We start from the raw sequence: 10,421 nt of genomic DNA, 5'->3' as shown, positions 1-10,421 counted from the left end.
TTATAATAAATACGAAAGTGAAGAAATGGAATCTTGAAATGATATGACTAAGTCTGACTCAGACTGCTTACGTATCCAAATAGAATTAGGTCAAAATGTAGTTCGATTACAATAAATGACTAAATCCAACAATTACAAGAGTGGGTTTCTCTAGTGGTAAGCACCCTTCACTTCCAACCATGAGGTTGTGAGTTCGAGTCACCCCAAGAGCAAGGTGGGGAGTTATTGGAGGGAGGGATCTGAGGGTCTATTGGAAATAGCCTATCTACCCTAGGGTAGGGGTAAGGTCTGCGTACACATTACCCTCCACAAACCCCACTAGTGGGATTATACTGGGTTATTGTTATTGTTGTTGTGACTAAATCCGACATGGATTGACTATGTATTCCTACCAAAGGAATTCAAGTCATGGCGTAGTTCTGAATACATGGAAATGATATTTGGATTTTATATTACAAAAGGAGTACCGTACCCTATGTGGGTTGCGTACGTATCCCACCATGGAAAGTCAAGTCAAGCGTAGTTCTATTACACAAAACCCTAACCTAATTATCCTCAAATTAGTACTTCTTGATTGTGTCTGAATTGATGGGCTTTGTGCTCACTCTGTCATCTATTTCTTCTAAGATTAACGCTCCTCCTGATAGTACCTGATGGATCACATATGGACCTTGCCAATTTGGTGCGAACTTGCCTTTACCTTCCTCTTGATGGGGAAATATCCTCTTTAAGACTAGCTGCCCCGATGTGAACTGTCGAGGTTTCACTTTCTTGTTGAACGACTTGGTCATCCTCTGTTGGTAAAGCTGTCCAAGACAAACCGCATCCATTCTCTTCTCATCGATGAGCATTAGTTGTTCTTTCCTGATACACATCCATTATGTGTTGTCTAACTTGGCTTCCTAGATAATCCTTAAATAAGGTATATCGACCTTTGTGGGTACTATGGCTTCAGTGCCATATACCAACATGTATTGTTTAGCCCCAGTAGATGTCCTCATTGTAGTGCAATAGCCATGTAGTGCAAATAATAGCTTCTTATGCCATTGCCTGGGGTTTTCCACTATCTTTTGCAGGATCCTCTTGATGTTCTTGTTGGCTACTTCAGCTGCTCCATTCATCTATGGCCTATATGCTATACAATTGTAATGAAAAATTATGAACTTCTCACAAATTTCCCTCATGAGATCACTATTGAGATTGGAAGCATTGTCAGTTATAATTAACTCTGGGATCCCTAATAGGCAGACTATGTTGTTACGGACGAAATTTGCCACCACCTTCTTCGTAACAACTTTATATGTAAAAGCTTTGACCTACTTGGTGATAGCAATAGCCACTAGGATGAAACGATGAATGTTTGATGGGGGTGGTTCTATGGATCCAATCACATCCATGCCCCAAGCGGCTAATGTCCAGGGAGAACCCATCACTTTTAACTCATTTGGTGGAACCCTGATGAAATCCCCGTGATTATGACACTGATGACATTTCTGCACGTAGAGAATGTTGTCCCTTTCCATGGTCAACCAAAAGTATCCTGCCCTTAGAGTCTTCATGGCTAAGGTGAAATCGTTCATGTGAGGCCTGCACGTCCCTGCATGTATTTCCTCAAACAATATTGTTGCTTCAACAACATCTACGCACCTTAACAGACCCAGGTCCAGGGTCCTCCTGTATAGGACCTCCCTGTTAAGGAAAACATGGTTTTCCAGTCTCCTTAGTGCTCACTTCTGACCAGTAATTGCATTCTCTATGTATTCTTTTGCCTATAGGAACCTTTTGATGCCATGATACCAAGGCTTACCATCTATCTCTTCATCTACGTGAAAGCAATATGCATGTTGGTCTTGGATCTCCACTTCAATGGGGTCAATGTAACTCTTCTTCGGGTGTTGAATCATGGATGACAGTGTTGCAAGAGCATCGGCGAATTCATTCTGGATTCTAATAATATTCCTGAACTCGATCTTGGTGAATTTCTTACACAATTCCTTCACAGAATGCAAGTACGGAAGAATCTTGACGTTCTTGGTAGTCCATTCTCCTTGGACTTGGTGGATCAGCAAATCTGAATCTCCTATGACCAAAAGTTCATTGATGTTCATGTCAACTGCCATCTTGATCCCCAAGGATGCACGCTTCATACTCCACCATATTTTTTGTACATGGGAACCTTTTCTACAAGGTGATCAGCCAGAGCGTGTCCCTTAATAGCCTTCTATATCAAGTACACAATGTCGAATTCACTAAGAAGGATCTTCCACTTTGCTAACTTTCCATTTGGAATTGGCTTCTGGAAGATGTACTTGATCGGGTCGAGTCTGGATATCTGATATATGGTGTATGTTGACATGTAATGTCTCAACCTATAGATGATCCAAGTTAAAGCACAGCGCGTCCATTCTAACACGGTATATCTCGCTTTGTATGGTGTGAATTTCTTACTCAAGTAGTAAATAGCCTCCTCATTCTTTAAGGTTTCATCATGCTACTCCAACACGCATCCAAATGCATTTTCCAAAATGGATAGATATAGTAACGACGGCTTTCCCAGTTTGGGAGGAACCAGCACTGAAGGACTAGACAGGTACACCTTGATTCTTTCCAAATCTTCTTGACCCTCCTCCGTCAATTTTGTGACGGCATATTTCTTCAATATCTTGAAAATTGGTTTGCAGATTTGTCACGCTCCAACCTCGAAAAGCGTAACCGGCACTCAACCGAGCAAGCCTGTTAGATACTTTCTACACAATTAACCCATGATCAAGAAAAGAAGTGATTTCATTAATTATACAGTAGGAATCTCATTTATACAATCCTAAATCGTTTCATTAGTCATTGTTCAAGTGGAACAATGACTATTTAAGTCTCAAAATACACATTTCTTAGAGTTCAAGTGGAACAAGTGATCAAACACAACATAACTTGTTTAATATTCCCAACACCCATATACAACCCACATAGTGTCTACGGAGTCTCTAAAGATACAGAAGAGTGTAAAGAAGGTGCCGGCAACAAGGCCCCGGCTATACCTCAAAAGTACAACAATATAAACAAAGGATATATTACATGACCGTAGAATGAAATGGGGCTCACCGAGTCCGCTGAGAAGAGGATGCAGCACTATCTGTGATCAGCATTGTCTGCTATGTAACCACCTGTATCCATTTAAAGATGCATCACCCCCGGCAAAAGGGACGTTAGTACCGTCAAATATCACTAGTATGTACAGCTAAAGACCAACTTAATAGAATGAATAATAATACAAGAGGAACAGTCAAGGATTCAATAAGGGCTTCAAATAATAGTAAAACAACAAGTTAAGGATCATATACGTTTTCAAGACAATTTCCATATTATTAGGTTGCGTGACCCTTAGTACCGATATTCCACAATTCACAATACCTCTGTATTCTTACACGGAGTCCGATCTCGGCCCGATCGGCTAGGCCACCTCATTTGAGACATTGCCACAATTTCATTATAATTTCCAGCACAGTGCCACCATGTGTGCGGTATGGTGTCGGATCACGACCCGATTGGCTAGGCTATCTCATTTGAGACATCAACCATTTTCACAATTTCATCCACAATATCATCATGTTCTTACACGGAGTCCGATCTCGGCCCGATCGGCTAGTCCATCTCATTTGAGACATCACCCATATTCAATCAGTCATCTCAATTCATATTTCTTTCGCATGCTCTGAATACAATGGCACGAGTGGCCCCAATTATAAAGTTATTCTTGGTGCTAGAATTCAAGTTCCTTTCCACATTCCAACATTAATATTATCAACAACAATAAGGCTTCACATTCAAGACGTTAAATTCACATAGGAGAAATTTGGGAGTCTCGGGCACATAGAGGCTTTTCATACAATATGGAAAAACAACCTTTATTTTGATCTTGACATGAAGTATTAACATTGCTAGCAGATATTCCACATTTTGAACGCATCCTCAAATAACAAGATATCATGATGAAGCATTTAGAATAAAGATTTAACTTACATCATTCAACACAAACACATTAGAAATCGCCAATTCTATAATGATCAAGGGCTTACTCCAATTATATGAACACTCTAGGGTTCGATTCTAAGAAGAAAGGGATTTAGCCAACATACCTCAATTGAGCTTTTCAAACTCTAAAATGATCTGGAATTCTTAGCAACTTCAATCTATTTTAGAAATATAACGAGTTGGACCAAAATTAGGAAGATGAACATGGTTTTAGCTCATTTGAGCATATTATCAAACACTAGGTGTGCATCAATGTTTTAAGCCACTTATTGTGGAAGATTTCATCTTTCCCCAACCTATTCTCTATCATTTTTAGCTCACAATCTTTCCACATATCTTAGTAACATATGCATTCAAAGTAAGCACCCCCATCCCCATAATTTACCTCACTAGTGGCCCAGTCTAGTCACATTTTGAAATTATGAGTTTGGGTGATAGAATCTTACCTCTTAGGAAGAAGCCCTAGCTGCCTCTCTTGATAATCTTCAAGGTTTTAGGTAAGAATTGAAGAACAATTTGGTGAAGATCACTTCTCCCTCTAGGACGCTCTCTCTAGCTTTAAACATATCAGAAAGTATGATCAAAATGGTCCATGGGATATGTTTTAACGGAATACGGTCGGGTTTAAAAAATCCCAAAAAAGAAGCTCCGGAACAGGATTTACGGTCGCATATGCGACCACATAGTGGTTATGCAGTCCGTGAAATGACATCGAAAATGGGGGCCAGAACTGGAAAGGAACTGATCTGGTATGCGGTCACTATGCGTCCCGCAGACCTGTTCTGCAGTCGCATAGTGCACCGCAGAACCTCCCTCCGAAAAATCCCAAGGCGGGATATGCGACAATAATGCAGCCCGCAAAAAGGTTATGCGGTCGCATAATGGCCGCAAAATTGGGCATCAAAAATGCCCCACTTTGTGACCAGTCTGAGGTCCGCATAGTTGTTTTGCGGTAGCAAATGGGCCGCAGATATGTGTACTTCTGCCCAACATTTTCCTTCAACTCCCAGCGCACTATTCAATCCAAAAAGTCCAAACCCGGATTTTTACAAGATTACTATTGATTGGGCTATAAACCGGTGATATAATCCAATCTTCCGAGGAATCTCATTGCGTCCTTCTTGCTTTTAGGAGGAGGTAAGTCTTGAATAGCCTTGATATTTGAGGTATCTAACTCTGTCCCTTTTCTGCTAATGATGAAACCCAACAATTGTCCTGTGGGAACTCTGAATGCACACTTCGCAAGGTTCAGCTTCAAATTGTACCTTCATAACCATTCGAAGAACTTTCTCAGGTCACTTAAAAGATCTGTAGTCTTTCTTAACTTGATTATGATGCCATCAATGTATACTTCAATCTCCATGTAGATCATGTCATGGAAAAGAGTAGTCATTTCTCTCATGTAGGTGGCACCGACACTCTTGAGGCCAATTTGAATGATCATATAATAGTAGACTCCCCCTGGCATTGTGAATGTTGTATTCTCTTAATCTTCTTCATGCATCAAGATCTAGTGATATCCAGTGAAACAATCCATGAATGGTTGTAAATCGTGATTCGCATAGTTGTCAATAAGAATATGGATATGTAGCAGAGGAAAGTCATCCTTGGGACTGGCTTTGTTGAGATCTCAATAATCCACACATATCCTAATCTCCATGTCCTTCTTAGGCACAGGTACTATGTTGGCCAACCAAATGGGGTAGTTCATGACTCTTACCACATTCAACTCAGGAGGTCTCTACATTCCTGTCCTCCTAGATCGATCAACTCTGTCTCCAAGAGGTTAGGCTTATTCTGACATTCTAACTATTCGATCTCCTTCGGTAGATTCTCAGGCATCATAATCTCATCGTATTCCTCATAAATTGGCTCGTTGTTAACACTTTGTTCCAGGGTTTCATTACATATCATAATCGTTGAACGCAATTTTTTATTAATTTGATCACTGAAAAGAAAAGTCAAGTATAAATTAAAATAAAGACAAGTTTGTGTAATACTTTAGGAAGAATAAAATTTTAGTTCATTGTAAGAAACGTCATAGCATTCAAAGAGGCGGTTTAACAAAAACCCATCGGCATGATTCAAGCCTCAATTGATCATGCAATTTTCAAATATTACTACAATTCCACACTCCCTCGAACCAGCGATGGACTAAATGTTGGTGTCTTGATGTTAGGTTTACCGCAGCATTCCTCGTTCATTTCCACGAACAACCTTCTTATCTCATCAATGATTTCTTCTTCTTGCATTGAACTTTGACCCGGACTCAAAATATCCTCTGGTACAAAAACTTTCTTCCCAGAGTCGTTGTTATGGACTCCTCCGATTGCAGGCTGGTAAATCTCTTTTGCTGCTTTAGTTGAATTGGCTCAGTTATCCCATTTTATTTAGTCCCCAGCCCAAATCATGGCTCGTACCCGTATTTCATCATCTCCTTGATCGCCATCCCTGACCCATATGGAAACTATGTGTTGTGGTGCCATTCCTTAATCTCCATTTTCATTATTTGCACGATCTCGATCGCATGGAAGACGACCCCATCCAGTCCCTCAATAAAAGGAACCGCGAATTCTGAATAAACCACATGACTTTATTCTCCATGTATCACTATTTCTTGACATGGGAAATGACGTAATACCTGAGGAAATCGTCAAAACATTAGAGGATTTTGAGAACAAACCCAAGTCTAATCTAGAAGAAACTGAAACAATTAACCTAGGTGATTCAGAAATAATTAAGGAGACTCGCATCAGTATCCACCTTTCACCGTCCGACAAAGAGGAGTACATCAGTTTCTTGAAAGAATATAAGGACATCTATGCATGGTCCTATGATGACATGACGGGGTTGATCACATCTATAGTTGCTCATAACGTACCTACCAACCTAATTGTGTCCACCGGTGAAGCAGAAACTTAGAAAGTCTAAGCCATATGTGAGTCTGAAGATAAAAGAAGAAGTTACCAAATAAATCAAGGCTAAGGTTCTTCGAGTTGTCTAATATCTCAACCTAGTTAGCCAACATCGTGCCCGTACCAAAGAAGGATGGAAAAGCAAGAGTGTGTGTCGATTACAAAGATCTAGAAAAAAAAGCTAGTCCCAAGGATGATTTTCCACTACTGAACATACACATTTTGATTAACAATTGCACCAAACATGAACTCCAGTCTTTCGTTGATTTCTTTGTTGGGTATCACCATAACTGGATGGATGACGAAGATGCGGAGAAAACTACATACATCACACCGTAGGGTGTGTATTGCTATGAAATGATCCCCTTCATCCTAAAGAACACCAGAGCTACTTATATGAGGGCCATGACTACCCTCTTTCACGACATGATCCATAGGGAATTGAGGTCTACAGAAGTACAACTTGAAATTGAACCCTACAAAGTATCCCTTTGGGGTCCCTGCCGGAAAGATATTGGGTTTCATCATCAGTTGTCGAGGGATCGACCTAGATCTATCAAAGATCAAAGCCATTCAGGATATGCCACCGCCTAAGAACAAGAAACATGTGATGAGTTTCTTGGTCTGTCTCAACTACATCAGTCGCTTCACATCACAATCAATGGTAAATATGTTCACTAATCTTCAGAATGTTAAGAAATGATGCTACAACGGGTTGGACTGAGGAGTGTCAAAAGGATTTCGACAAAATCAAGGAATATTTATCCAAGCCTCCTATGTTAGTCCCTCCAGAACCTGGGAGACCGCTATTATTGTACCTCTTCGTGCTAGGCAAGGCATTCAGACTCATCTTGGGGAAACATGACGAGACTGGAAGGAATAACCAAGCTATATATGATATGAGTAAGAATTTCACACCATATAAAGCTTGATACGCTTTGTTGAAGTGTACATGATGTGCCTTGACATGGGTAGCAATAAAGTTGAGGCATTACTTATGTTCATACACTACTTACCTGATATCGACGATGGACCCTTTGAAGTACATTTTTCAGAAATCTAATGCCCACAAGCATGCTGGCGAAGTAGCAAATATTGTTGAGTGAGTTCGATATCATCTATGTGACCCAAAAGGCAATCAAGAAAAAATAATTGGCTGATCATCTAGTAGAGTATCCCGTAGATGGAGAATATGAACCGCTGAAGACATATTTTCCCAACAAAGAGGTATCATTCATATGAGAAGATATTGTGGAAACTTATGATTGTCGGAGGCTATTCTTCGACGGAGTAGCAAATTTCAAGGGAGTAGGCATCGGAGTTGTCTTGGTAATAGAAATGGGTTAACACTATTCGGTATCGGGTAAACTCAGATTTCTATGCACCAAAAATATGGCGGAGATGAAGCTTGCATTCTAGGACTCAAGCTAGCCATTGATATGAACATCTGGGAATTACTGGTGATTGGATATTCATAATTGCTAATACATCAGGTACTCAGGGAATGGACCACCAAGAATACCAAGATACTGCCATATTTGCACTGCGTGCAAGAGCTGATTAAGAGATTCAGTAAGATAGAGTTCAAGAATGTTTCCCAAATTCAGAACGAGTTTACAGACGCGTTGGCCACATTGTCATCCATGATTCAACATCCAGATAAGAATTACATTAATCCTATCCCAATAAAGTTCCGCAAACAACCTGCCTATTGTGCTCACATTGAAGAAGAGTTGATGGGAAGCCATGGTTTCATGATATCAGGGAGTATCTGGAGAAGGGATAATATCCAAAGAGTGCTACGCATACTCAGAATCGCACGTTGCGGAGAGTGGCAACCCATTTCTTCTAGAGTGGAGGAATCATGTACATGAGGACTCCTGACCTTGGGATGTTAGAAGCATCCAGACTACTTGAATAAATACATACCGTTACATACGGACCTCACATGAATGGGTTCGTTCTAGCAAAGAAGATATGAGGGCATGAAATCTTTGGATGACTATAGAGACTAACCGCGTCAAGTATGTATAGAAGTGCCATTAATGTCAGGGACATGCTGACATTATATGAGTTCCTCCTAATGAGCTCAATGTGACAAGTTCGCCTTGCCATTTGTCACCTGGGGCATGGATTTCATCGGCCCGATCGAGCCTGCCGCCTCTAATGGACATAGATTCATCCTTGTAGCCATATACTACTTTACCAAGTGGGTCGAAGTTGCCTCTTACAAAGAAGGTCGTAGCAGATTTTGTTTGAGATCATATTTTATATCGGTTTGGGGTTCCCGACTTAGAGTTGTAGAAGCCGCAAACAAGAACATTGAGACGATACCGAGGAAGACGATAGACAACTACAAACATTGGCATGAGAAGCTACCGTTTTCCTTGCTTGGATATCGTACCACGGTCCGAACATCAACTAGGCAACTCCTTATCTACTAGTTTATGGTAATGAAGTTGTTATACCCGCTAAGATGGAGATCCCTTCCTTACGGATCTTACAAGAAGCCAAGCTGAGTGACGCCGAATGGGTACAGAACCGATATGATCAGTTGGATCTCATTGATGGGCAAAGGATGAACGCAGTATGTCACGGTCAACTCTACTAGAATGGATTGGCCAAAATTGTCAACAAGAAGGTGAGACCAAGGCAGTCACACTAGGGCAACTAGTTTTAAAACGAATTTTCCCACATCAGGATGAGGCAAAGGGTAAATTCTCACCAAATTAGAAGGGTCCTTACATGGTTCATCGAGTGTTGACAGGAGGAGCTTTTATACTAGCAAAAATGGATGGAGAAATATTGTCAAAGCCTATCAATTCAGACTCCGTCAAAAGATATTATGTCTAAGGATTGTACTTGCATTTTCTTCTTGATGTAACATGAACTACGTAGACATAATTATTGTTTAAAAGGGGATATGTAGGCAGCCATGTGGGTTAGGTCACATTATAATAAAATTCCCATTTCCCTCCAAGGACAAAAACTGTAGAAATCTTTGAGCTTCGTCAGATTCGGTATTGTCTCACCAAAAGTCGCCATAAGAGTATTGTCAGAAAGTATATTAGCCAATTTGTCAGGACAGGAGAAAACTTTTGAGGAAGTCTTCAAAATTCTATTCAGGATAAGGACGTTGCGCTGTCTCAAAGTGTATCACAGTTTACAATTTGACAAAAATTATCTATTTTATGCATTATCATATATTTTAATAATGGCATTCTCAATATTTGGCTAATTGCATATGAGACATATTTTTCAAAACCCAAATCTTTGTAATAGCCCAATGCTACCCAGGAAAGCTCAAAGCACAGAAGTATCAAGATCGGAAGGCGAAGCCAGAAGACAGTACGAGACACGGAGTCAAAAGCATGAATCAACCTTCCTCCACAACTCACTATTTTTCTTTGAACACAAGAATTTTAGATACGGCAATGTCAAGGATATCCGCAAAGGATATGCGATGAAATCATCTTC

General features: G+C 40.3%; 1 protein-coding gene across 1 annotated transcript; it reads right to left on the bottom strand.

Moving 5' to 3' along the window:
- Positions 1-560: 560 nt before the first annotated feature.
- On the bottom strand, positions 561-2,120 carry LOC138901605 (uncharacterized). Its single transcript, XM_070189381.1, has 3 exons — positions 1,798-2,120; positions 1,321-1,689; positions 561-864 (listed from the first exon to the last, which is right to left on the bottom strand). Exons 1-3 carry the CDS (start codon positions 2,118-2,120, stop codon positions 561-563), a joined length of 996 nt encoding a protein of 331 aa, XP_070045482.1.
- Between the last annotated feature and the right edge of the window lie 8,301 nt (positions 2,121-10,421).

The sequence above is a fragment of the Nicotiana tomentosiformis genome, chromosome 11 (assembly GCF_000390325.3).
Source record: "Nicotiana tomentosiformis chromosome 11, ASM39032v3, whole genome shotgun sequence".
NCBI lineage: Eukaryota > Viridiplantae > Streptophyta > Magnoliopsida > Solanales > Solanaceae > Nicotiana > Nicotiana tomentosiformis.
Note: the sequence above shows the minus strand (reverse complement) of the source record. Positions and strands in the feature narration are given on the sequence as shown.

Excerpts from the sequence above, each read along its gene's own strand:
- LOC138901605 (XM_070189381.1), bottom strand. The coding sequence starts at position 2,120 with ATGGCAGTTGACATGAACATCAATGAACTTTTGGTCATAGGAGATTCA. Across the intron at positions 1,690-1,797 it reads GAGATAGATGGTAAGCCTTG|GGAGGTCCTATACAGGAGGA; the intron begins GTATCATGGCAT and ends TTTCCTTAACAG. Across the intron at positions 865-1,320 it reads GTGGCTATTGCTATCACCAA|GAAAGAACAACTAATGCTCA; the intron begins GTAGGTCAAAGC and ends GATGTGTATCAG.